General features: G+C 40.9%; 1 protein-coding gene across 1 annotated transcript; it reads left to right on the forward strand.

Moving 5' to 3' along the window:
• The first annotated feature begins 990 nt into the window (after positions 1–990).
• Positions 991–12,940, forward strand: exoc3l2a (exocyst complex component 3-like 2a). The gene is made up of 13 exons (XM_044223401.1): positions 991–1,220; positions 3,985–4,553; positions 5,558–5,775; positions 6,255–7,005; positions 7,124–7,238; positions 7,321–7,431; positions 7,547–7,647; positions 7,818–7,928; positions 8,038–8,173; positions 9,160–9,282; positions 9,375–9,530; positions 10,585–10,706; positions 12,059–12,940. Exons 2-13 carry the CDS (start codon positions 4,009–4,011, stop codon positions 12,378–12,380), a joined length of 2,811 nt encoding a protein of 936 aa, XP_044079336.1. The 5' UTR covers positions 991–1,220; positions 3,985–4,008; the 3' UTR covers positions 12,381–12,940.
• Positions 12,941–27,933: the final 14,993 nt, after the last annotated feature.

Raw genomic sequence — 27,933 nt, forward strand, 5'->3', positions numbered from 1 at the left:
TTCTTAGAGACAAGAGCAAAATTACATTATTCTTAGAATTTTGACGCACTTAAGACCAAAACGTTACTCTGAGTGCCTAGGAAACGCAGGTTAAGAAGCATGGAGAAATGCAGCCTAACATACCTATAAAGGTCACGCTGGACTACAGGTTTGGCTGGCATTAAGGGGTGGAGCTGAGGACAGAGGAATTTACAGAAGCCCAATGATTGAACGAGACACACAACATATGATGAATTAACTGAATAGTTGGGGCAAGTCCAGTGTGGCCATGTCTGGATGGCCAGGTGAACCAGAGTGGAACACTACCACTTGTCCTAAACCAGGCTGTACACTAGGTGGCAGGGAGGAGCCACAGTGAATGTTTGGGAGCTGTTTAACCATGTTGTTGCGGAGATGTTTAACCATAGGGTTAACCATATGTTGCTTTGCTTGGTTAAAATTTCACAACACAACTCTGAGCCATTTGCACACACACTGCTCCCATATATATTCGTCAGTTGTTTCATCTTACTTTTCTGTTCTTGGTGTGACATTAGAGCCCTGCCATGGCTCCAGTGACCTGCAGTAAAGCAGTATAGACAATATAGCAGCAGCAGCAGTGTTGATAGTCATTTTAGCTCAGGTCAGTCCACCTAAAGTCTTCTGCTGAGGAAAACTACACTGCTGATGGTGTATGAATGGAATTTGGACTCAAGGCTATGGACACTGAATCATCCTCATAGTTCATTTTCTACTTCTAACAGAAATCAGTCATGGCACGACACACACACACACGCACACACACACACAGGCAAATACACAGACAGGGTGTGTAGAGCTGATAAAAACACAAAACACTGCAGGGGAAGGCTCTGTCCTACTCTGTCCTCCTTCCCTGTACAGTTAATGCAATAAGTGTAATTAGAAGGGTCCCTAGGGTGCGGGTGTGGGGGGGGTGAGGGACAGGGGGTGTGGGGGGTGGAGGGTCGGTGGCGTAGGAGCGGGAGAAAGGACGGGACGGGCCTTTCCTCAGGAAAACATATCACCTTCCACCACAATAGAGTCCGTCAGGAAACCGCAGGCAGCCACATTGCTCTCTTGAGTCACAGAGTACTTTTGGACACGCTCTCACACTCATCAGAAACACACACACATGCACACACTCCACAGCCTGGCAGCCCGCACAGCCAGCACACTCCAGGATGACATTGTACTGACACACTGCAAGGCAATCTCACCAGGTAAGTCTCATTCTCTGCATTCACAGACAGCGTTTGAGTTTGGATTCTGATGCTTTAATTTTCATTTGGGTCCATGGAGAGAACTGTTTTGTTCATTCATGCAGTTACTTTGATGATTAATGTCACTGTTAAAATGTTTCTCTGTAGAAGTTATTGTATTTGGACATTTTTTTTCAGTTGTCTATTTTACCCATACATAAATTGGTCTGTGACCCAGCTATTTGTTGTGCTCTTGAAATAGGTTTGAAACAGTTATTATCACTGATAGAATTTGGAAAACTTGTTTGTGTTATTCAGTGATTGATCTTGTAATTGAGGAAATTACTTTTTGTCATGTTATAGTGAGCAAACGCACATTTGAGGGAGATTCTCACCATCCTGATTTGACTTTAGATCACAAGATTATATTTGAACTTGATGAGGGCTGTATTGTTTGAACTGTTTCATAATGACGAAGACCTCTGCTCTCTTCACATCACCTATTGTTCTCCCAAGAGAATTTTTTTGTATTAGAGAGGTCTTAAGCGCCTTTACAGCCATTTGCAAGTTTTTTCATGTCCTCCAGTCCTCTGAGATATCTGATAAACAGTAAAAAGAGGAGTTATCAAGTAGTTTCAGCACCACACAATGTCTGAAGACCATGTTGAAACATATAAAAAAATACACATGCATGCCACAGCATTGCAAACTGCATAAAAGCTGGGAAAACAATGGAAAGCATAACAGAGTCTGATTTCTTTACCCATATACAGCACTGTATAATGTAGGAGATCCCATGGCTACGTTTCATGAATGTTTCATGTCTGATCATTTTCTAAATATAATGCAAAACTGCTGATTACCAGTTTTGGAGAGTTTGCTCTTATAACTTCTACAAACAAACTTGAGTATTTTAAATAAGCAGAAAGTTGAACTATAACCAAACAATTCAAACCAGAAATATAAGGTTTGAATTTTGATTATAAACTTCTGAGGTCTGGTCAGAGTTTTTAAAGAAAAAAAGAAGAAGAAGAAAAGAAAAAGATCTTTTATGAAAAATACTGTGTAACTGTGTGTACTGATGATCATTTTCATTAAATGTTTATCTCTTCTATTTCTCAAGGATATAGTTCTGCCTCTCACATGGTGACTAAATAATTCAAATGCCAAAACATTAACTGTCTCCGTGATTTCAGTATAGAGGCCAGCTTGTTACGGCAGAGTCATTATTTTGAATCCAATGTCTGCACGCAGTAATAATGCAAAAATGCATTTTAAGTTACATGTGAGACTTCAGCAGTCTGACTTTGCTATCATCCAAAGTTGCAGTCTTTTTAGTACAAAATTCCTTCTTTGTGTTTCCCTGGACAGTGTTTCCACTCGATTTGACAAACTCCGACTGCTAATGCTTCATATTAATGTTGACTGAACTTAGGAATGTGTTGTTGCACAGAACGATGTCAGTGGGTTTTGTTGGAGGTTACAGAAAACAAAAATGGTTTCAATGAACATATGGACATGTGAGTGTTGTTTTGTGAACCAATCATGTGAACCAATCATTTAAGTTGTATGGTACAGAGGAATAGTTCATGATGTGTAGAAGAAAATATGAATCAGCTCCTTCCTAATACTGTATGTGAAACAGTGAAATCAATGTTACAGTTCTGTAACTTAAGCCAGTCAGAACATTTAGTGTAACAACATGGCATCATTTCTATAATTTAGTATAATCACATTATATTGAAAACAACTGGGTGATAGGGCAGCTGCGCTGAGATTCATAAATCAACCTTAGTGATCTTAGTGATTGCAAAATAATGACTGATTTAACTTTCTGTTTATTGTTTGACTATCATTTAACCACAAAGGCTCTTGAGATATGTTATCTCCTTAAAAACACCAAACTGGCCATGTCCCTGGCATTCTATCTAGACGGACACTGACAAAATACCCTGTGTTTTTTGTCTGTATTACATTCTTAAGCTGTCCTTTTTGATTAAATATCAGAAGTTAGTTTAGAATTCTGACAAAATCTGAAAATAAATTCACTCTTAAAGTTGGGCTCGGTAAGACAAATTCTATAATATTAGTCCCCAAATACGCACAAGGAAGAAAAATAAACCACAGAATTGCCTCAATTCTACAGTAAAATGGCCAGATCATGCTGTCAAAGACATAGATGACTAAATCAGAAAACTATATAAATGCGTTCCTTCACAGTGAGCGTTTTGCTTTATATAATTCTCCTGCCACTGTGTTGGTTTTTCTCAACAGCTGCAAATCAATCTTTCTCGACTCAGTTAACATAATTATTTGTTTCTGAATGGTTTAATATTTATATAAGTTGTTGTTCAGCACGTGTAAACGCAGAACTATTTTGAATACATATTTCCTATTTGCTTAGTGAAGTGCATTGCATAACCAGCATGTGAAAGGATGTTTTTGATTCCACTTATATAAATTGTCTGACGGCTTATGTACCACCAGAAAAACTGGTTTGAGTTAAAGTCATGTTGCCAACCTATGCACTGAAGGATAGAGTCATGTCTTTTGTAGTGGGATTTATTAGGTATTTTGCAAGATATCCTGGTTATTAGTTCTCCTTGGTATCAGTACTGCCATTCCGATGGGTTGTGTTTTACCCCAATCTTAAGTTACCATTAAGGACCAGAAAAAAAAATCATTCTGAAGTTGATTTGATAATCAGATACAGATATTTGACCTTCTTATAACTGTTGTTTGGTTGAACATTTTGACTAAATCTGACATTGTCATTGTTTTTCAGTTTTATAAAAACTCAAGTGCAACCATGCCGATTCTGAAGAAGCTCCCGGGCAGGTCCAAGACCTGCCCCGAGTTCCCCAGAGTGAACGGTGAACTGATCCTTCCCCGGCTGGACTTAGACCTCAGGGACTTGAATGATCTCAATGATCTGAAGGAGCTGAACGACCTGAAGGATCTCAACAAGAACCTGAACCCCTTTGAGAATGTGGACCTGGATGAGGACGAGAGAAACGGAGGTGACATGGGCCTCATTATGGGAGAGGTCAGGGGTAACCTCCACCCCAGGTCCTCCCGTGATGGAGAAGAGGAGGAAAACGAGGTGAACGCAGAGAGGCACGGGGCAGGGTATCCAAAAGGGAAGCCCCTTAGGGGGACCCTGGAGCGGATCTGTGGAGTGTCGCCCCTCAAAACCCTTGGAAAACTGGGGAAGGGGCTCCGCATATCGGGACGCAATGTATGGGGGAACAACTCTCCCCACTATAGCCCTGGAGACTCAAACACTCTCCCATCAGAGAGGGAGAAAAGGAAAGGACTACGCAGGAGCTCCGAAGGAATTATGACCCTGCTCCGGTGAGAGGGGTGGGGAGGAAGAAGAGAATTTAGCTGTTGTGTTATTGAATTGTGAAGAATTCGGATTTCTGTAAAGAGTAAAAAGTTTTATGTGCTTCAGCAGTTGTGGATGACATTTTTGTGGAGTGCACACAGAAAAAGTTAGAATCTTCAAAAGTATGATATCTTTGATTAAGATAATATTACTATACAGTACATACTTTATGAACCCATAGAACCACATGATGTTTTAAGATTAAAAAGGAATTTTTTATATAACCATGGTGTTGTAGAAAGCCTTTCTTAAGGGCTCTGCTACAATCCATCCATCCATCACATGAAGTATTATAAAATGGTTGAAAAAGCTTGCAATAAATATTTTAAAAATCTTCCCTACTTACAAAAGCACATTTTCAGGGATCAACAACAAGAGAATGTCTAAAAAAATTAAAATGAACAACAAAAAACATCCCATAACATCAACAGAAATCAATTGAAATCAAAAGGACCCCTACAAAAAACTGCTAAACAATAAAGCAACTATCACAGAAAAACTGTCATACAAATAAGAGCGTCAAGGCCTTTTCCAACAGCTGAGTTCTAAGAGTGTGACGAATTAGTCTCTGAGTCCCAGAGGAGATACTGTTAATATTACCGCATATAGTGCGCTTATTTCCTGAGGAGTTATGTAATATGCTATAGCAACTTGCTGATCTACGGAACCTCTTTTGTTTTTCAGTGACATGTTGTGTACTTGCTGTGCTTACTGAATGGCTCTATTTTTAACTGAGGCAGTCGTGCTTACAGCAGCACAGTTTAACAGATGAGTGCATATGTGGCATTCCAAACATAACTGCTATTAGGCCATACTGTACAGTATAATACAAACCTCAAGTCTCATAAATGTGATTCCTATTCATACATTCCTATATATGCAAATCATGCAGTCTAACAGTGTACCTTATTCAAAGTCCTTTTGGAGGAAGTCATTCATATTCTTCGTTGCTGCTGTGGATACTGTGCAGCTTTACAGGTCGACGTAAGGAGGAGCGCAGAGAAAGCCTGCCCTGCGGAAACATGAGCGCAGACAGTGAGGCGGACGCTTCCAGGCGGCCCTCCTTCCTCAGGATGGTCAGTCTGGGCAAGCTGAAGAGGGAATCCATGTCAGACAAGGCGTCCCAAGAGGCTGAGGAGGAAACAGCGGAGGAGGAGCCGGTGGTCAAAACCAGAGAGCCCCTCTCAGGTAACAATCAAGGAAACATCAGGTGTAAAAAGTCCAGGTCCTGATCAAAAAACTATGTTTAAATATCAAGTCACCTAGAAGAATCTGTCTTTTGCAAGGAGTTTCCTTTACATTACATTAGAGCTTCAGCAGTACTTCCTTCCAATCCTAGACAACTCTCTGAAGAGGTCCCCATATCCCTGAGTCACTGGGTTCAATCATCACCAGACTGTGAAATCAGGAAGTGACCGCACTTCCTCCTACCCCAGGTTCCTCAAGATAGAAGTCCAACCAAGCTACTGACTCCAAAGGGAACCTCGCTGGGAATAGAGGAGTGTGTAGAATGACCAATGAATAACCCAGTTTGTCAGCCAGCCACATGCACAACTACTCAATAACCATAAAAACAGATACACCCTTTTTCTATTTCTTGGCCAACCCTCTGTTTTGTGATGGTTGCAAATAAACATAGCCACCCTTTGTCTTCTTGTTCCCCACAGTACTGGAGATTCTACAGTTGGTCAACCACAGGGACCTTCTCCTCGCTGACACACACATTCAGGAGTTGGAGCGAGAGTGTGAGCTGCTGTCTCTCCTGCCGACCACAACTACTCCCACCCTTACTCCTACCATTTGTCCCAGCACCCCTCTGGGCATGTTCCCCTTATCATCCTCATCCTTAGATGAGTCCCTCAGCTCCAATGCAACAGTGGACTCGAGTCGGCGGAAGGCTAAGGATGTGGAGCTCTTATATGAGGCCCTGCAGAGGGAGATGTGGGACGTAGTGCGGGAATCCCTCCGCCAGCCCAGCGCTGGTCCCAACCTTGGGCTGGTGGTGCTGGTGATCCAACAGGAGGAGCATGCTGATGCTGCCTGGGCCCTGAGAGAGGAGACCAAGCCAGAGCGAGAGGGCCCCCATATCCAGCCCAGCCAGCGTCCTCGCCGACTGAAGATGAAGTGGAGGCAGGCTGTAGCGGAGGCTGCAGACTGGAGCCTGCCACATCAGGTAGACACCCAGGCGGGCCAGCTGGCCTCATACCTCGAGCGCCTGAGGAGTCGGATGGTGGATGACCTGGATGCAGCAAGGAGGAATGCTGTATCCATTTACCCAGAGGAGTTTGCTGCCTTCCAGGTGTATGTGGAAAGTTACCATCGAGCCGTGGCCAAACGTCTTCGGACCATTACCAGTGGCCCACTGCAGATCACAGATGTCTACTCACTACTGGACTGGTTCTACAACATCTACAACAGGTAGGGTACCTTATTAGACAGTGAACCTGGATGCTCCCATGCAATAATAATATATCAAACTTGTATTACGAACCTGAAAACAGAACTTCCTTAGTTATGATTTGTAATTTTCTACCAGGGATGTCCTAGGAACCATTGGCACAACCACAGCCATCAGCTATGCTCCACTGGAACCAATTCTGCCCCAAGACACAGTGGACAGGCTGGAACAAGACTGCATCAGTATCGTCAGGGTAAGAAATCTTATTTTCGCAGGGCTGTTCCTTAGAAAATCTGGATAGTAGACAATTTTTAATTTTATGCTGTGATTTTCAGGAGAACGTGACAATAGAGCTAATTCAGGTTCTGGATGAAGAGGAGAGGCGATGGGCTCAGACTCTGCACATAGAGGAGTATCAGTCCCACCTAGCTCGCTCAGTCATCCAGGTACATTGCCACATGCCATTTTCATTGTGAAAAACCTCTTGGACAGACATTTTAGTACATTTCTTTTTAGCCCAAGATACAGCTGTCTCATATCTCATGTCTTTCACAATTCCAGAGGCTGAAGGTGGACTTGGACAGATCTACATCTGTAAACCAGTTTCTAGGGGCACGAGTGGCTCGCTGTAGTCTCATTGGACTAGCTGACTTTCTCTACAAGTGAGTATATTCTATCAGAAAGGCATAAAATCAGGGAAACATTTTGCAAAAAAAAAAGTGGGGTTTTAACCAAACAAGCAAGCCCCAGTGTTTTTACAGGACAGTGCATGACTGTTCATGTATAGATTGTATTAGCACTCAGTAGGTTGTCATAAAACCTCTGTGTCCAGTTTCCAGAGGAAGGTAGAGATGTTTCATGAGACTCAGGCAGAATTTGGAGACCGAGGGGATGGATATGTTTCCAGGTCCATAGCTCTGGTCAACTGCTGCCCTCCTCTCAGGTAGACAAGCAATTCATTATTCAACTGAGCATTTTCATGTAATTTTTTTTTTATAGGATTGCAGTAATTTTCTGAAAGTTCAGCTTCATATGTCTTGTGTATCCTGTAGAGCCTTAGTGGAGCGCTGCAGGCAGTGTGACCCACAGGGCAGCGAGGAGTCAGCGCAGAGAGCCAACTCCTCCCTGGACAGGATCATCAACCAGTCAGTGAGGGTGCTGACTGACAGGCTGTTTGAGCACATCAGGGTGAGTAAGTCGTGAGCAAGTCTTATCTCGGTCCTTAAAGCTTGTTTCCCTTTAACAAGACTCCTACCAGGCCAGGATATATGATTCAGTGAGTTTTCTATGACTGTACATGGCCAGGCTGGAGGACTTCCATCACCTAAAAACATTTCTTCCTGGTTTTCTTGTAAAATACAATCAGTACAATCAAAAAATTGCTCACAACCATGCTATGTATTTGTTAAAACAAGATGGAAAATACTGTACATGTACTTGAAAGGTGACACATTTGAGTAATCTGTCTCAATTTCACATCCATGGAATATGTCAGTGTTTTAGTGGTGAAAGTAAATGTAGCAATCCCACAATGTTAAAATATCCCATTACAAGTAAAAGTTATAAGAGTTGAGTAACTCCAAAATATAACAGAGGCATTGTAAAAAAAATGTAAAAGTCCTGCATTCAAAATTTTACTTCAGTACAAGTAATTTTTTTCCCATTACTATGCGATAAATATTACTGATGCATAAGCGTGTAAGCAGCATTTTATTGTTGTAGCTCGATGTCGAGCTAATTCTAACTACTTTATATACTATTATTAAGTATTAAGTAGCAAAATTTGAAATACTCCAGGACAGCCCAAGTACATCAAAATTTTACTCAAAGGGACAGTTCACCCCAAAATCAAAAATACATATTTTTCCTCTTACCTGTAGTGCTATTTATCCATCTGGATTGTTTTGGCGATATCGGCCGTAGAGATGTCTGCATTTTTTGAATATAATGGGACTATATGGCACTCGGCTTGTGGTGCGCAAAGCATAAAAAAAATTCAACAGCAACGTCTCTTTCCAGAAATCACGGCCACTCACGGTTACTCAAGACAATCCACAGATTTGTTCTGAGCATGAAACTGCTCACAACAAGGTCTGTCCCAACTGTCCCTTTAAGTACAGTACACAAGTAAATGTACACTCTGTTAATCAGAACTTGGTCTTTTGTTGTTCCAGCCTTTCTTTGACAAACTGATAAAAAGAAAATGGCTGAACAACACAGAGGCCTTTGAGGCCATTGAAGCCAGCATTAAACAACACTTCAAGAAGTTCAGAAGGATGGACTCTCCACCTTATCAGGTAACACTTGTTGTGTTTAACATGCACTCTACAGCATTTGCTTGAAGGTTATATGTAACCAGTCAGTGATTAATTTTATGAATGACTGGCAGACTCTGGTGGGTGAGATGCACCGGCGGGTCCTGGTGGAGTATGTCCGAGCCATCATGCGGGGACGGGTCATCTGCACATCTTCCAAGATGAGGAAGAGGATGGCTTTCCGCCTGCAAGATGAGGCCAAACAGCTGAAAGGACTCTTTAAGGATCTGGTAAGTCTGTATTTCACACAAAACATTATATTTTTTAATGAATCAGGCAATGTCATTAAAGAGGACATATTTAACCTGCAACGGACATATACTCTTTAGCGTGACAAAGAACAGTTAGGACCTCTTGAAGGAGAATGAAATCCAAAGCATCCAAAACAGAACTAATAATTGCTTTTCAGGAGACCCCGAGCATTATAAACAATTCCAAAATGCTGATTCTTAAAAACACTGAGCCGAGCTGGCTCAGGGAATGCAGAGTCTGGTGGCTGTGAATGGGGCCTGACCCTCAAACTTCCTAGGTCAGGAATAACTCAGACAGTGTTGATACAGGAGTGAGCTCTGAAAAATGGCTGCCGTCAGTGAGACGGAGATGGATGAACCAGGCTTACGTTAGCACTTGCCAGAGGGAGGAAGAGGGTGTAAAAGACTAGGCCTGACAGTGTGGCATTTGCCCCGTTTCTGTGTGCGAGTTCAAACAAGTGTCCGTCACCTCGGCTGACAACAGGAAGCCGCTGTGTTCAGAAGGAACTTCCTGTTCCTGTCAGCTGGCTGGCTTTGATGTGGCTCTGGGATGGCCTTGATGGCCTTTTTCACCCAGAAGTGGGATGAAGTGTCTGTGGAAACTGGGAACTTGGCTGTCTAAAAAAGATGTCGTTATTTTTAGTGAATGCCAAGCCAAAGATTTTTGCTTTCTTTTTCCTGAGTGTTTGAAGGAAAAACAGGACCTAGAAAAACAGAGGTGGAGTTTTGTTATTCACTTAGTAAATCACCTAAATGTTTGACCTCTGGCTTTTACAGGTATTAATCTGTTTCCTCTGAAAGTTTGACTGTTCACTGCTAGTCATGCCCCATCTTAAAAACATGTTTAATAGGAAAAGGAAGCCATTTGGATGAACATCGATAACAAATAAGTGCAATGAACTTAACATTTAGTTGAACAAATTTCCAAAGAAAGCCCAATTTATTGATGAATTTTACATTTTGCTAGGGTAATGAATACTTGTTGCACAATAATTAAATTGTTGCTATGCTCTATGTCTTCTCTCTGCTTCAGGAATCAAGTTCATCCTGGTTGGACAGCATCATCTGCCACCTGGCTGACATCATTCTCCTGGAGGACACTCCTTCCATCCAGATGGAGGTTGCTGTCCTGGTGAAAGAGTTTCCAGATATACGGTGAGGGGTTTAACAAATTAACAGTGTTGGTACTTTTCTATTACAAACAGGAAGCGTCTATAAAAACAGATATTCTCTGTACTGTAGCCCCAAAGGTCCTATATTCTTTTATGCTTACTGCTACATATTGACAGTGCTTTTTTTGGCACTTAGCCAAAGCAAGGAAAATGTAAGACTATGTATGTTTTTTTGTTGCTTTTTTTTTTTGGTCACAATGGATCAAAACAAGGAAAAGGAGCGCGGAAACATATCTACATTAACGTTGCTATTTTTGGAGAGGTGCGTGGGTCTGTTTTGAGAATGGATGAGGCTGAGAGGCCTCAGGGGGGGAGTTCCAGCCACCGAGGCTGTTTGTGCACAGATTAAGACTCAGGTGATAGTTGGCAACCTATGACTGCATGTGACGCATAACCCTCCGCGGAGCAGACAGGAAGCTGCTGCCGAGTACTTCCTGTTCCTGCCACCCTGCAGGAGACAGACTGGTGCCACACAAAGAGGTAGAGGTGTGGAAGAGGAGAGCAAAACATAGTAGTTCAGACCTGGAGACATGCTAACTCACTGCTTGACTCCCCCTTTTGTTTACTGTATGGCATTCCCTGCTGGTATTTTAGGAGATCAAAGGCTGCCAGGCTTCCTTGAGTTTTCTGGGTGCTGCAGCAGAGTCCATTCATGCACACATGGCTGTGCCAACACATGAGCATACATGTCAGTCCTTCCAACACAGATCTTTCCTCCATATTCAAACATGTACCTAAATGCCAACTGTTGACTTTTCGAACAAACAAAAATGTACAAATGCTTTGTAGAATGCTCATAAACCATTAATAACAACAACTTTTGGGTCCCCAGATTGCGAAAAATACCCTGATATTATCCCTGACTTAATGGATTATTGGAAAAAAAATATTTATAATATGTATACCTGCAGACTTGGTAGCTTCTTAGAAATTGAGAACTCCATGTGTATTACCAACATGTATTTATTTATTTCCAAATAGAAAGTATAAACACCAGTCAAAATGGATTTTTCACAACTTGGCTAAACAAGGATTCAAATTTTTAAAGATTTAAGTAATATGTGTCATGTCATATGTCATAAGACTAGTGTGAAAAATAAGGATTAGAAAAAATAAATGCAAAGGATAAAAATAAAGATAATAAATATATAAATATATGTAATGTAAAATACAAAGTAAAATGTACACGTACAAACACAGTTTTCTGTTCCTTCCCAGAAACATGCTATGACTCAGAGAGACGTGACTGTTACTCAAAGTCATGACATCCTTTGATGACACCAAACCCAATTTCCATTAACACCCGTCTACCCCCTGCCTCCCTGTATCCCACAGGAAGAAGCATGTCTCCACCCTGCTGAACATACGAGGGATGATGCGGCAGGCAGAGCGCCAGGAGATCCTCAACATCGTCAAAGACTTTGAATGCAGCAATACCCTCATGTGCCGGGACCATGCCCTCTTTTCCGACATCCCCATCACCTCAGAGGTGCACTGCATCAGCCTGGGTCTCCTCCGCCTCGCCATGACCGTCTCCAACTGGTTCTCAGAGCACCGTCCGAGACGAAACCGCAGGACAAGTGGCAGAAACACAACACCTCAACCTGCTGAGAGCCAGAATATGGAAGACATAAATAAACTTCACAGAGAAGACTAGCTGTTGGTGTTAGGAGAGCAGTCACAGACACACTGTGAAGATACTGATGAGATGTACATGCACCTTGACCAAAAACTGATTGTACCAAATATTGTCACCAGCCACTTAAAGAAACTTGACCTCAGGTACTGTTCGTACTGTACACGCTCACTGACTTACTGACATTTCTCCATCTCCAGAAGTGTATTTTTAATGGAAATGTGAAACAGATTGTGTATTGTAATAGCTCACCATGATTTGTAGTATTTTTATGTTGATCTACAGAAGTAAACAACTGGTCAGATATCCTCAAAATGTAACTACTTCAGTCTTTTTAGCTTTTTATTCATTCATCATTGCAGAAACAAGTGCTAGCAGATGCAATGCAATATGATTTAGGATGTTTTGCTGATAAACATGTATTTACCCAACCATATATACCCATTCTCTGGTATATAGTCCACATGTATGTGAGGATATAGTGTATGGAAATGGAAACGTGTTGAACTCTCACTGTGAATGAAATGGATCTGTTGCTGGAAATGTAATAAAAACCCATTGACTGGGTAGACTTAACAGAATCAGCAGTTCTGTCATTGTGGGTATAAATGATATATTGTGTATATTAGGTGAAAACATAAAGGAATAGTTTTTGTCTGAGTACTGTCACAGTTATGTCAACTTGTTGTTGTACAATTGTTTTATTCTGCCTATTTCTAACTTTAGGTGTTGTGGCCCCTGAACATGGGAGTGTCAGACAAGTCTACAGCTAATCTAAACAATGCATACCAAAAGGCACTTTGACAAACAGACGAGGGCCTGAGGGTCTGACGCAGAACCGATGCTGCCAGTACATATACATACATACTTTATGCCTTGGTTGTTTATCGTAAGGATATGGCAGCTTTGTTCGGTAAACTGAGAGCTTAAAGTACGGGGCTCCACCATGGCTACTATATGACGCTCTGCCGCCGTACAACAAGAGGGGTCATACACCCCGAGGCCAACAACGGGATGTTTTTCGATAAACAAAGATTTCCTGTTGTCCACTGAGGTGCCAACGGATGCTTTTATTGGAGCCAAGTTTACGTTATGCACTAGGAGGGAACTTCCCCTTTGCTGTTCAGAGTGAAGGTGCAGTAGCCACAGAGCTTTTTCATGTCTGAGCTGCTCGTGGGCTTCTCAAAACAAAGTCAGCCAGCCTCAGCAGGGGTCATTCTGCACATTGACCTCTGCAAGTCAATGGGTCCATATCTGAATTTGAATGACCAGCTGGCTGCTTTGAAACGTAGAAATAACTCCTAAGGTCAGTTTTTAGGTTGTTGGATTTTACAGCTGGTGGTTGGACACGCTGACACGTTTATCTGGAAATCATGGAATTACAAAGTCTGGTCAGGTGTTTGGGCATCGTATCGTCACCACACTGCAGTGAGGTCAGTGTGGTAAAGTTTGGTCACAGGTCCCCCAGTGGACATGATGAGCCTCAGCTGATCTTGTGATATAATAAATTAGATTTGATTGATGTATTGCACCAACAGCTGGTAAACCTGAAGTTTAAACATAATTTATTATTAAACTGATCCGTTTTTAGTTTTATTAAATGTAAATCCCAGCCAATATATACAAATATTTTAAATTATAATAGAATAAAAATAAAAACTATGTGTGAAGTTATATACATATATTATATATTAAAATTAAAGTGGGACACCTAGAGATAGAAGCAGAAAGCGATAAAGTATTCAATTCCGGTTGCCGGTGCTTGTGTGTTATTGGTAGCGTATTTTTGCTGCTCTAGCTGCTCATCCCAGTTAATTTTGTTCGATTATTCATAACAACGGATAATTATCTGCTATACATGTGGGCGGCTGTGGCTTAGTGGTGGAGCGGGTCGACCACCTATCGGAAGGTCGGCGGTTTGATCCCAGCTTCCACCAGTCCACGTGTCGAAGTGTCCTTGGGCAAGATGCTGAACCCAAAATTGCAATTGCTTTCAACTGATGAGCAGTTGGCACCTGTGATCAGTGTGTGAATGTGACATGTAGTGTGAAGCGCACCGAGTAGTCGGAAAGACTAGAAAGGCGCTATACAAGTACAGTCCATTTACATTTAAATGTACAGTTCTGCTAAAGCACTCATAGCCCTCTCCTTCTTTTACTGACTTGCTAATCCCACAGTTTACACAATGTTCAGTTTTGCTAGCTACTGTTCTTTAGCTTAGCAGCTAGCGATGGCTTCTCTCCCTCTCCTGCTCTCTCCTGCTCCATATGTTAAATGTTTGGCTATTCCTCTGCCTCCTTTAGTGATAATGGTACATGTAATAAATGTAGTTTATTTGTAGCATTGGAGGCGAGGCCATGGGAAGTCAGTTGTTAGCTGCTATAGTTAGCCAGCCCCCAGTAGCCGGTGCGGACCGACCAGAGGTAGCTCCTGTTAGCCGTCCCCCAGCAGCTCCCGAGCAGGCAGGAAACTAGGGAGGCTGGGTGACTGTCTGAAGGAAGCATAGCCCTAAACAGAAGCCCACGGTTCACCACCAACCTGTTCACGTTTCTAACAAGTTCTCCCCACTCAGTGACACACCTGCTTAGAATCCAACTCTGATTATTGGCAGCTCCATTTTGAGAAACGTGAAGCTAGCGACACCAGCGACCATAGTCAAATGTATTCCTGGGGCCAGGGTGGGCGACATTGAATCCTATTTAAAACTGCTTGCTAAAGATAAGCACAAATACATTGATTGAAGATTGTTAATCATGTCGGCGGTAACGACTCCCGATTACACCAATCAGAGGTCTCTAAAGTTAATGCTGAGTCGGTGTGTACATATGCCAAGACAATGTTGGATTCTGTGATTAAATGTTTAACCACGTCTTCAGCTGGCTGTCGAGGTGGTGTCCAGCAAACGATGTGGGCTTTATAGATAATTGGCGGACTTTCTGGGGAAGACCTGGTCTGATTAGGAGAGACGGCATCCATCCCATATTTTAGCAATAATTAGCAGGTATCGGTGTCTGCGCTCACCATACATGGCTTGTTGGCTAATTAGCCAGCTAATGAATTAGCCTTGGGTTAGCCTTCGAGCAAGATGCCCAGCTGTGCTAACGATGCTAACTTAAGGGCGCGTATGTTAGCCACAGTTTTAAACCAGTATGCACCTAAGTCAAAACGCAATAGAGAAGTGTTAGAATTTAGGATAATACTTTTGAACTCATGGTGTCTGTGTGAGGTTGGAAAATAAAGGTCCACCTCGTTAATTTGCTAACGCTATGAAATGGTTAACATTAAACCTACCATACGGGCAATGTAACGTTAACGTAATGTCAATGCTAGACTTGCCTAGGTACTGTCACTGTGGTCGGGCTGTACCTGTGCCTGATGAGGACTGGAGGGACAGACTACGAAGTGTTGAAAAGGAGAGAGTTGAGGTAGATACGCTGTTTTGGGGAGCGGCGCTTGGTGCGGACGGCCAAGCCTAGCAGAGCACTCGTTGCTTGGGGTGGGTGCCATTTGCATGCCAGTTAGGGCTATCGACGGTGAAGACAGGTAGCTGGGGTGTAGGGCGAGGTTCCTGAGTTGGGTATGGTTAAATGAGTGGAACCCCCCTGCTTAGTCTATTTGTGTGTGTGCTTTGTCAGTAACTGTGCCTACCCATGTTGTCTTTTGAGGTGCCAGAGAGCCGATTGCAGTATCCGACCAGATCTGGAGCACCTGGGCCCAGTGCTCTACAAGAAGTATAAGTCCCAGCTTCCAGCGTGGCTCGCTCTCCTCCCTATCAGCGCCTGTGCCCTATTGTTTTGCTTAGCATTTTGTTTTACTTTTACTCCACAACACCTTATCCTACACTATCCACTATACCATGACCACTACTGATTTCACTGACTAACACACCTCATATCCAAAGTTACACTTCAGTTTATTTTCTTTACTACCTTAAATAACTTGTATTTATTGGCATTTTGTGTCTTTTCACGTTTTTGTCATGGCCTGAGGGCCAGGTTAAGACAGGCGCTTGAGGAAAGTCACAACGCCCAGGCCAATGTGATGTGTACTCCACGGTAAAGAGGTTGAAGGCATCCCTTGTTTCACAAGACATTAAGATTTTGCCAAATTATGACTGGGTAATTATTCATAGGTTCTATCATTAATTAATGTTACACATATTTTCATTTCAAGTGTACTTAAGTCATACAAAACAACTTGAAATTTGCAACCTTTAATATTGATGTTTTCATGAATGCAAGATATAATTTTAATTAGTTAAACTGTTGCTTGTGTAGTGGTACATTTTTGTTATATACAATGGATCAGACTAAATATACTTTGGAGTATATTTAAAGCATATTCTTAAAAGCTGTCATTCATCGGTTTCCTATGTTAATTGGAAATACAGTGGTGATCTAAACTTTTAACAAAATAATAGTCAATAATTATAAATGAAAATATTAAGATGGTATTTACATTTACATTTTGCATAGATCTTAGCAGAAAGTAAAAAATGAAAAGATAATCTTATGTGCTGGTTTTGTTTGGACATTTCTTTAAGACAAATGTAGAACATTCACTGAGAAACTATACTCTTGTGAAAACAATTATCTGCACACTGAATAGTTTTGAAGCCACCTTGGAGGTGTCATTCATTTGGGATCTCTGAGAAGCTCTTGTGGGTATTGCACAGGTATTGTGAGGCCAATACTGTATAGTGAGGCAAAAGAAAAAAAACATGGCTGATCAAATGCACCTATTTGCCACAGATGCATTCGATCAGCAGACTATGTTTATTTTTGCCTCACTACATAAGCCTCACAATACCTGTGTATTTGCCTGAGGAAGACCTTCTCAGAGTTTGCAATGTCACAAATAAATGATACCTCCTAGGGGGATTCATAACTACTCATTAAAATGTGAAATCTAACATTTTCAGTCAGTAATAAAGACAAAAGGAGAGCAAATATAAATAGAATTTATTCAAATGTGAACCACGTCTTTAAATAAAAGGACAAAACACAAAAAGGTGGACAATATTTAAAACTATAAATATAAAAGTAAACACATTTATTCAAATAAAATCAACAGACTGGGCAGACAGCTATTCCCAGAGAGCTGCAGAGTCCATGGAGTGGTAGGGGGAAAAAGGGATAAAGGATGGGATTGTAGGAATGAGGAAGAGCAGAGGTGATAACAGTGTTATGGCTACAGATGTTATTTTTTAACAACCATAATGAAAATAAAAAATAAACTCAACAATATATGCAGTGGGCGGGCTCAAACCTTTTTTCTCTCAATGGAAGAAAGCAGCTCGATCGGCCAAAAATTTAAGTTGCAGGCAACAACGAGTAAAGTCACTTCAGGTATTTCACACACTTGTTCCATCATCACAAAGCCTGCAGCGTTTCAATAATTGCACACTGAAAGTTCTGCCATTTGCCCCCCCTTTCATCGAATTTGAACAAAACTCATATGTCTCCTTTATGTTCAGGAGATAGTGTGGGATGTCTATGGTAAGTTTAATCAGGATTGCTCAAAGCCATCTTCTGTTACGGGCAAATATGTGATGGGCCACGCCCACTCGCACCAATCAGATCAGATCAGTTTTTTGACTGATCTTGCTCATTTATAACAGAAACGTGTATCTCAGTCTCACAATGCTGTATAAAAATGTTGGTGTTGAGAGAGTCAAGATTCAAAAAGTTCTATTAATTTTATTGTTTTTCATATGCAAATGAGCAAAATATCCATCAGGGCGGATTTTAATGGTCCGTGCGAGGGGCACGGCCTTTCCAAAATTGCATTTTTGGACCTAATTATAGCGCCACCCTGTGGCTGATTGGGCTCAAATTTCTGTGGAAGCATTTGCACATCCAACCACCCAATCATAGACTGCCAACCGCATACCACAGGGTTAGCTGGCTAGCAACGCAGAGTAGCATATAGTCTAGCTTCTTAGCCTTAGCTAGCTTGGTAACTTTGAGCTAGGTGGGTGTGTTTCAGCAACCAGGCACCTCAGCTCCACCCACGCGCCACCTCTTTGCCCATTTTTGGTTATCCAGGAGTTGGGCTGAGTGACGCGCTGCCAAGATGGCGACAGCCAGCGCAGCCCACTTTGAGCTTCAGAATGGGTCTTCAGAAACCTATGGGTGACGTCACGGACACTACATTCCATGTTTTATACAGTCTATAGCTTGGGCCAATTCTATTCTCCTTATATATGCTTCCTTTAGCAATATTATTAAGAAACACTCCATGAACTTTCATTGCTATGCGGATGATACTCAGTTATATCTCTCGATCACGCCAGATGAAACTAATCAGCTATACTTCAAGCATGCCTTAAGGACATAAACACCTGCATGACCTGTAATTTTATGATGTTAAACTCTGACAAAACTGAAGTTATTGTACTTGTACTTGAACCTTGGCGTTATCTTTGATCAGGATTTGTGCTTTTTTTCACCTACATAACATTGCAAAAATCAGGCACATCCTGTCTCAAAATGATGCAGAAAAACTAGTCCATGTATTTGTTACTTCTAGATTGGATTATTGCAATTTCTTATTATCAGGCTGACCGAATAAGTCCCTTAAGACTCTCCAGTTTATCCAGAATGCTGCCGCATGTGTACTGACAAGAACTAGGAAAATAGATCATATTTCTCCAATATTAGCTTCTCTGCACTGGCTCCCTGTAAAATCCAGAATATAATTTAAAATCCTTCTCCTCATCTACAGAGCTCTTAATGGCCAGGAACCATCGTATCTTAAAGAGCTCTTAGTACCCGATTACCCGACTTGAACACTGCGCTCCCAGAATGCAGGGTTACTTGTGGTTCCTAAAGTCTCCAAAAGTAGAATGGGAGCCAGAACCTTCAGCTATCAAGCTCCTCTCCTGTGGAATCAGGTCCAAGTTTAGGTTCGGGGGGCAGACACCATCTCTTTGATAAAGCTTATAGTTAGGGTTGGCTTGGGTGAGTCCTGAACCATCCCTTAGTTATGCTGCTATAGGCCTAGACCAGACATGGGCAAACTTCTATTAAAATAGGTACGGGCAAACCTTGTTCAATTTACCTTTCCCCTGTAATGCCCATGTTTCCCCAAAAGATGGCGCACTTCAGCTACATTGACCTTGTTCGCCTGTATTACTCTCTTCTTCTCTTATGAGCCCTTCTACAAAAATGAGCTTATCAAAGAAAAGAAAAGTGGATAGTGAGCGCAGAGTGTTTAATACGGAGTGGACAACAAAATGTTTTTTCACTGAAGTCCGATCAAAGGCTGTATGCCTAATATGCCAAGAAACTGTCGCGGTTTTCAAAGAGTACAGTATCGGCCGTCACTTTGCTACGAAGCATGCCAACAACACTAGCAAGCAGTCAACGCAGAAACGGGCGAATGACTTTTATGCATCACTTAACGAAGCCATGTTTCCAAACTTCCGGACGACGGCACAGAAGATGCTGACTTTGTTTGGTTCGACCTATGTATGTGAGCAGACATTCAGCGTCATGAACATCAACAAAGCCCCTCACAGATCCAGGTTAACTGACCAACACCTCGGATCTATCCTGAGAATTGCCACAACAAAACTTACTCCAGATTTTGATGAACTGGCAAAACAAGGAGTTCAACAACACTGTTCCTACTGAAACTGAACTTGAGTTTTTCTGCTGTGTTTATTGATGCACTGGCAAAAAAAAGATCAACAAGTTGTTGATCTTTTGGCACGTGATGAAACTGAATTTGTGTTTTTCTGCTGTGTTTATTCAACTGAAATTATATATATATATATAACATGTTATATATATAATATATGTTACATATATATATGTTATTAACTCGACATCTTCTCTGTCCCGTAGTTTTGTGCTTTCTCGTTTCTCTCCTCTCTCCTTCTGTCACTTTCAGCAGGTATTTCTGCCTCCGGAGCTGCAGAGTCTGAGTCTATGATTGCAAGGCACCTTCTGTTCCTGCTCAACAACCGCTACTACGATCATTATTAGTGATTGCTCATGGTGGGATTTGTTGGGTCTCTGTAAATAATATTATAAAGAGTACGGTCTAGACCTGCTCTATAGGACAAGTGCAATGAGATAACTTGTGCTATGAATTGGTGCTATATAAATAAAATTGACTTGAATTGAATTGAATTGATATGTCTGATATGGTTTTCCCACAAAAAAGTTAAATTACCCACTTAGAAATTTGAATTTATTGTTAGTGTTGACAATATGTCATTAGATAAGATATTGCAGATATGTAAGTGGACTGTCTGTTTATCTGTTTTGCTCCAGATTTATTCATGATGGCCAATTGCTGAGAGTTGAGTTAATTACTTGTGTGATTGTGATTGTAAGAACAATGCTGCTGACTGCTTGGTTGCATTCACAGAATAAATGTTTCTGACTGTTCATCTCAAATGCAACATGTTCAGTCTTGCAGACACTTATTGACATGTGTTTGATTTATGGCTAAAAATAATCAGCGTGCAAACTTGGACCACAAGGGAAAGACTCATATATGTCTGAAAAGAAGTTTCAAACATCCTTAAATATTTCTTCAAGCTGTTTACCTGTTACCAACAATAGATCTCAGATACCTCTGACCTTAGACTGCACCGTGCACTTGTTTTTATTTTCAATAAGTTCCACGAATTTGTGGGACAGAACAGGAAGAACATTAAGTGAAGTTGGCATCAACTGAATGTTAAGTTTGGCAGTGTGGCTTCTGAGTCATATGTATATCTCAGAGCATTATCAGACATCCTTTCATATGGCAGACTGAAGGCGGATGCTGTACAGCTGTTTTCCAGGTATCCCAGGCCATCACTGACTGAGGAGGGCAGGTAGGAATGAGGGCCAAACTCTTGGAGGTTTCCCTTGAACTAGCTTTTGAAGGTGGAACGGTCCACAGTATCACAATGCAATCCCTGGGAAGCACTCCCCTGCTTCCTCTCATTAACACAGCTCTGCAATGGAAAATCCATCTGGCTGAATTCGCTGTTTGTTTTCGGAAGCAAGCCGTGCCCTGTCTTTGTTCACACTGAGATGCACTTTTCATGGTTCTACTCTTTTCTGTTTGTTTGCTTCTCATGCAGTGCTCTGTATATCTAAAAGTACTCAATTAAGAGATTGAGTGTTGAGTGTGCACTAAGGCTTGTTTAGTCTAGACGAGGCTGCTCCACAGTTTTTTTCCTGTTGCTTCAGTCAATACGTCTATGCCCATAACTCGGGCTATGGGACTCATATACCAGCTTGCTGAAATATTGGGCTGATATTGACCATTTTAAGTCCGATATCAGCCAGTTAGTGCTGTCCACGTGTTCATATGAAAGTAGGAGCATTAGTGTCTGTAAAAAGCAATAAAACCTGGTTCACCTTGGTTCACACTGCTTTAAAGGGCATTCCTGTGGCTGTGCATGTTTTTACTGCCAACAACTTTCACACTACACAAAAGATTTTAGATTGATTTCTAAACTTCCAGAACATCAAAATCAACTTTCAGAAACTTATAATTTGGTGTAGATAAGTAACTCTTCACAATGAATATTTTACTTGCAGATACAGACTGCTTTGACTCTCCATGCTGATGCAAACAAGTATGCTCAGACGTCAGATCAGGCTGTCAAACAGCATCCTTTAAATACAGGAAACAACTGAATTAACATTTTCCTCTTTACAATGTCCATGTTTGTGTATTGTTTGTCTGATGGGTTTGACTGTCTAACAGCATATCTGAAGAATGCAGTGGTTTTCAGCAGAAAACTCTTAACGCTTTGATATCAGAGCGTCCTTGAATGCACCACCAGGCAAGTTTTCAAAATGGTTCCTGTTCCCAACTTTATTGATTCATGACAATAATGCAGGATTGAGTTTGAGTGAAAAATCTAGTCGATTCACTGCTCGCTGTAATGTATCTCAAACAAATTGAAGTATCTGCAAGTTGCTGGCACAGTTGCAAGTGATTACATACTGCAATAAATAGAAACCAGCTGCTGCTCAGAAGGTAGGAAATTAATAAAAGCTTTGGAACTTGGTATACTTTGGAAATGACTGAAAATAAAATAATTTAGATACAATTTGTGGTTAATGGGCGACATACAAAAAACACAACATACAATACTACTACTTTTTTCTTTAAAGGAATTGTTTGACATTTTGGGAAATATGCCTATAGCTACTGCAAGCTTAGCGTTAGCTTAGCATACAAACTGGAAACAGGGTGAAACAGGTAGCCTGGCTCACTCCAAAGGTTAAAAAAAATGCCTATAAAGCCTAGAAATCTATAAAGCTCACAAATTAACATGTTAAACTTTAGAGGTGCTCATAGGTGGATATTTTCCTTGTTCTTATTTTTTCACCTTTAGACAGAGCCAGGCTAGCTGTTTCCCACTGCTTCCAGTCTTTATGCTAAGCTAAACTAATGGCCTGCTGGCTCTAGCTCAATATTTTGTGTACAGACATGAGAGTGGTATTGATGTTCTCATCTAACTCTCAGCAAGAAAGCAAATAAGCGTACTTCCCAAAATGTCAAACTATTCTTTTGAAGTATAACTCAGCTACATCTTTATTATACTGAACATGTATGGCTATCGGAACAGACCCGTATAATAGTATCAGCAGGCACTTGAGGAATCAACCAAAAGCAATTAACATTAAATTTGTTTACAGTGATGCTTTTCTTCAACTGGTTTGATGTTAGTTTGAGCAGTGCTTTAAGGTCTCCCTTGTCAGACTAAGTGTGATTTTGTTTTAAGAGGTCTTGGGGCGGATTTTTTAGGACGTCAACTGTTTTTAGGAATGCTTTGCTGAGATGTAAGTAATTAATTAAGCAATTGAGATTCTAGTCAGACTTTTACCTACATCTTTTTCATCATACCAATTAATTGTATAGTGGAAAAGGACTGGAAAATGTAGTCGAGGTTGAAAATGGCCAAATGTGTTAAGCACCTGCTAACCTACCAAACAAATTCTCATTCGGATGGTTTTCAAAAAATTTTTGGTGGCCCTTAACAGCCCTAACCCTCATTCAGGGGAACACTCAACCCTTGCTGTGATTTTGGAATTTCCTTGGTTTAAAATGACTACATTTAAAGAAGTTAAAGGGGGTTATTGAATCACATTATCAAATTGAGTGTCAGTCAAAAAAGTGGCAGCTTCATCAGTTGCCTAACATGTCCTATTCACTTAGTCTAGATGGTTTTGGTGGAGGTGTGGCCCTGTCAACCAACACATTGCGTAAACAATCTGTTCTGACATGACCTATCAGGGCAAGATTCAATAGAGAAGAACCTTCTGTCCTCTCCCATGTCCAGTATACACTATCTTTCAGGATGGCTGCCCACTTGAACCAAAACAATGGTGCACTTCGTCACTCCTGATGGGATATCCTGATTTATGTTATCCGAGTGTATCCATCAAGTGGATCTTTATTTAGCGATGAGGAGGTGCATGGCCCTGCCTGCCGGTGCCCGCTCAACTCCAGATCAGACCTAACAGACACGCCAACCTGTTTGTTTCGTTATCAACAGTCACATTAAATCATCATTCTCAGGCCTGGCCACAGACGGAGCGGAGGAAGTTCACCTTTGTTCAAAGCAAGGACTACAATCTAAAATAAACTTTGACAAAATCTTAAATTTGTCTTTCTTAAAATTTATCAGCAAATCATGTGTATGCATCAGCCTTTGTTTCTTTAAATGTTGATACATTTGATTTGTGCTAAAAGTTATCCTGGGTGGATACATGGATATAAATATTGTGCTCAGGTCTGCCCTGGCCTGATGCCACTTACACTGTAAACATCCCAACCTGTGGAGTTATTTGTTTTCCTTTGTTTAAACTATTTTGACATCTATATAATAGTGAGAAAAAAACAGGGGGAGACTTTGTTGGTCCTGAATGTCTGTATTTATGCAAGCACATCCCCTGGCCTCGCAGACCTGGCCTCATTACAGCAGGACGCTCAGCATCAACGCCAATCAACCAATTACACAGTGGCTAAACAAGAAGATGGAAAACCTCCGACCTCCAGGTGGTGATCATCATAAAAGCAAACCAAGTGAATTATAATCTTAGAAAACCATCATTTGCTTTTTTAGACATGCTAGTGGCATGGCTCCATGAGGGCAGTGTTGGTCTGTCAGTCAGTCTGTCTGTCTGTCGGTCGGTAGATGGTGGATGGATTACCATAAAATTCTGTGACAATCATGGTCCCAAGATGTCTGCTGGCTTTGTTAAACCTCTGACCTAAAGCCTCTATATTGACTCTCCCTTTAATTTAGTGACACCAGCAGGTTGACATTTTAGGCTTGGATAGACTGGCATAACATTTTGTACAGACATTCACAGTTCTCAGGCGATGAATCCTAGAATAACTTTGCCTCTTCTTCTTGTTGGTGATGGAGGGCTGCATTCTCTACAGCCCCCACAATAACTTCACAAAAACAAGACGTTAAAAATAGATGAGAGGCAAAAGAAAGAGGAGAGAGTGGGGATGACAGTGTGACTGTGCTGTCAGATTTTTTCATGGAAAACAGGGTGGACAAACGGACATCCTTAAAGGCTGTGCATTTGTGAGGGAAGTCCATGGCCTGTCCTAGAGGCCTCACCTTTACTCTCTGGGAGGAATTTCTGTTGTAATACCAAACACAAACATGGTCATAGCACCCTCTGACAGAAAAAGTGGCAGGAGCTGATGTTGATATTTTTCACATTTGATAACATAATTGGCTTATGTTATCAAATGTGAAAAATTACAAACCAAAAACATTTGGTTTATAAAGTATGTCTTGTTGTGCTCTTCTGCACTACAATCACAACTCACTAGATTAGGAAACATTTAAAAATGCACGAATAAGTCAATTAACGTACCAGTCAAAGGCTTCTGGTTGCTTACACTTGAAAATGCCCTTGAATATTTTCCTGATGACAACATATTTGTGTTTGCCAGTGTTTCTGCTAGTGAACAAAGGTGATGCACAGTTTGTCCAACTAAACGCAGCTCCGGTGTTCATGAAGAAGCCTCCCCCATGTTGTTTTGTCATGATCTCCCCAGTAAGTTGTCTGTTCCTACCGTTAACAACAAATTTATTGGCTCAGGCCATTTGCAAGAACGGAAACTACTTTGCATGGCAAGGAATAAGTCTGGAACTAAACAATGGTTGCTCTTGTGAAATATGGCAACAGGGTCTCACCTTTGGCTCCTTGTGCCTTCTCTCCCTGCTTATTTACGTAAGCAGGTTGTGTTCTGTACCCCATCAGGAAGAGGTGTTGCAGGAAACCCAAATCTGAGGTAGGATTCAGAGCAAACTCAAAACATTAGACCCCAAAAGAGAGCTTATCTGATCTCTCAGAGAGGTGAAAGAAAGGGTAAACACGAGTGTGACCTGTGCACCAGAAACTACAGGGAGCCAAAGATTCACTTCACTGGGTTTGATTGGAGGCTGCGCTGTTTCTACATTGCTAGGAGGTAATGCTGACCTACAGTATAACCTGTCTATTGTGTTAAATTCCAGCAATACCAATTATCATTGAGCTGCTTTTTGATGCACATTAAACATCAACAGTTTAAGACACGATAAACAACACAGTGACAAGAGAATAAAAACAGGTGAAGATTAAATTAATGTACTAGAAGAAATCATTGACACACTATTGAACATTGTGTATATACTTAATAGACTGAAGGTTATATTACAGGTGTCAATCATGCTACCAAGGACTATCATTTGTGGAAAAGTGAAATTTTGGATTTAAGTGAAATCCTTCTCTTTTACTCCCACTTGCAGATTTATCATTCTGTATTTCTTTTGACTTGATGCCAGTTGTGGGAGAGAATTCAGTTCCTTTACTTTGATAAAAGCTGTAATACCACAATATATGTAAAAATACTCTGTTTCAAGTAAAAGTAAAGAAATATCATCAACAAATTAACTTCAATTATCAAAAGTAACAGTAGGCATCATGCTGATTGTCTCCATTCGGTTTGTTAGATTGTATACTGTATACTATATTGTTGCATTACTATTACTGCATTAACGTGTAAGCAGCATTTTAATGTTGCAGCTGGTGGAGGTGCAGCTAGTTTTAGCTACCTTACATAGTGTTGGGTAGTCTCAGTATAGTGCGAAAAAAGGTGGGAACTCCTGTTATGAACTGATTATATGTTTTGTGTGTAAAATCTTAATCTGTCATGTAAGTAGTAGTAGTGCTGTAAAAAGCACAACATTTCTATCTGAAGTGTAGTGGAGCAGAAGTATGAAGTAAAGAACAAGTACGTCAAAATTGTACTTAAGTTCAGTACTTGAGTAAATGTGCTTAGTTACTTTTCAGTTACTTTTTTTATTCCTCAGGGGTGCAAACAATAAGGATAAAGCTGACACATGCATCACAAATCCTTGTGTCTGAATGGCTGTTCCTGCTCCGAATATACGGTGATTAATCATGTGAGCTGCTCTCAAAGTTTACTCTACTTTGCTGTAAGCAGGAGTAAGTCGCTTGATGAATGTGCTTTACTTTTCACTTTCATTGAAGAAGTTTTTTTTTTTTTTTTTTACTTTTTTTGCTCTTTAAATCAATCTTTAGGGTAATTCTGAGAAGTTTGATAAATCCGGGTTCAGATCCTCAGCGAATTCATGGGTTCCAATAAAAATGTGATTCTCAAATAGGCAATTGTATAAAACATGTTAGCAGTGTGCTGATAAACATTAAATGGAGAGCACAGATGTAATTAAAACATGGGGATGGAGGATTTCATGTGGCTGTCAGTACAACAGAAATCCTGTGAACTCTTAAATTAGGGCAGAGGATAGGCTTTTTTAACAATAATTTCAGTGTAGTGAGTAGAATTTAGACATTTAATTTCTTTCTTTGCAGTTAATTTACATCTGGCTGAGAAGAGATAAAACAGAATAATTATCACCATTCTCTAAAAACATCAGCATTCTTGCAGCCCAGATGAGTTCAAATGATTCAAAAGCTCTAAACACCACCAACCAAAATAGGTTATGGATGCAACATGAGGTCTCAGCAGCTTCTCTCACCCCTTTATGAATCCCCATCCATCTTTCATCAGCAGACAGTTATCCACATCCTCTCTGCCCTCCTGCTGACGGTGCCCCCACAAAATTGCCCTCTCACCCTTAACAATTGGACTGTTTGACTTTTGACACATGAACTCATCTTTTTCACACCATCAGTGCATGGTATTTAGTGTTTAATGGAAGCTCTCTGGTGAAACCTATAGGGTAGCAGATAGGGATGCACCAATATTCGCCTTGTTGATTGCTATCAGCCTATCATCAAATAGGATGACATTCACCAATAGCAGTGGCTGATGTTTATCTGTTGCGTTGCATCAATTTTACTAGTGTTGGTTATTTGTATTTTTTGTATAGCAGGCTAAAAAGGCTTTTGAAGCAGTTATTTTTCAAAAACATAGTCTTTTCCATGTGAAAGAAGGTTATATTAAAGATTGTTTCATAAATTTGTGTGATTGAATTTATGTTCATTCAAAGATAGTGTAATGAAGGGCTGAATGACTTTAAAACAGTTATTTTTTATAATGAAGATTTCTTTGTTTCCCT

This window comes from Siniperca chuatsi, linkage group LG14 (genome assembly GCF_020085105.1).
Source record: "Siniperca chuatsi isolate FFG_IHB_CAS linkage group LG14, ASM2008510v1, whole genome shotgun sequence".
Classification (NCBI taxonomy): Eukaryota; Metazoa; Chordata; class Actinopteri; order Centrarchiformes; family Sinipercidae; genus Siniperca; species Siniperca chuatsi.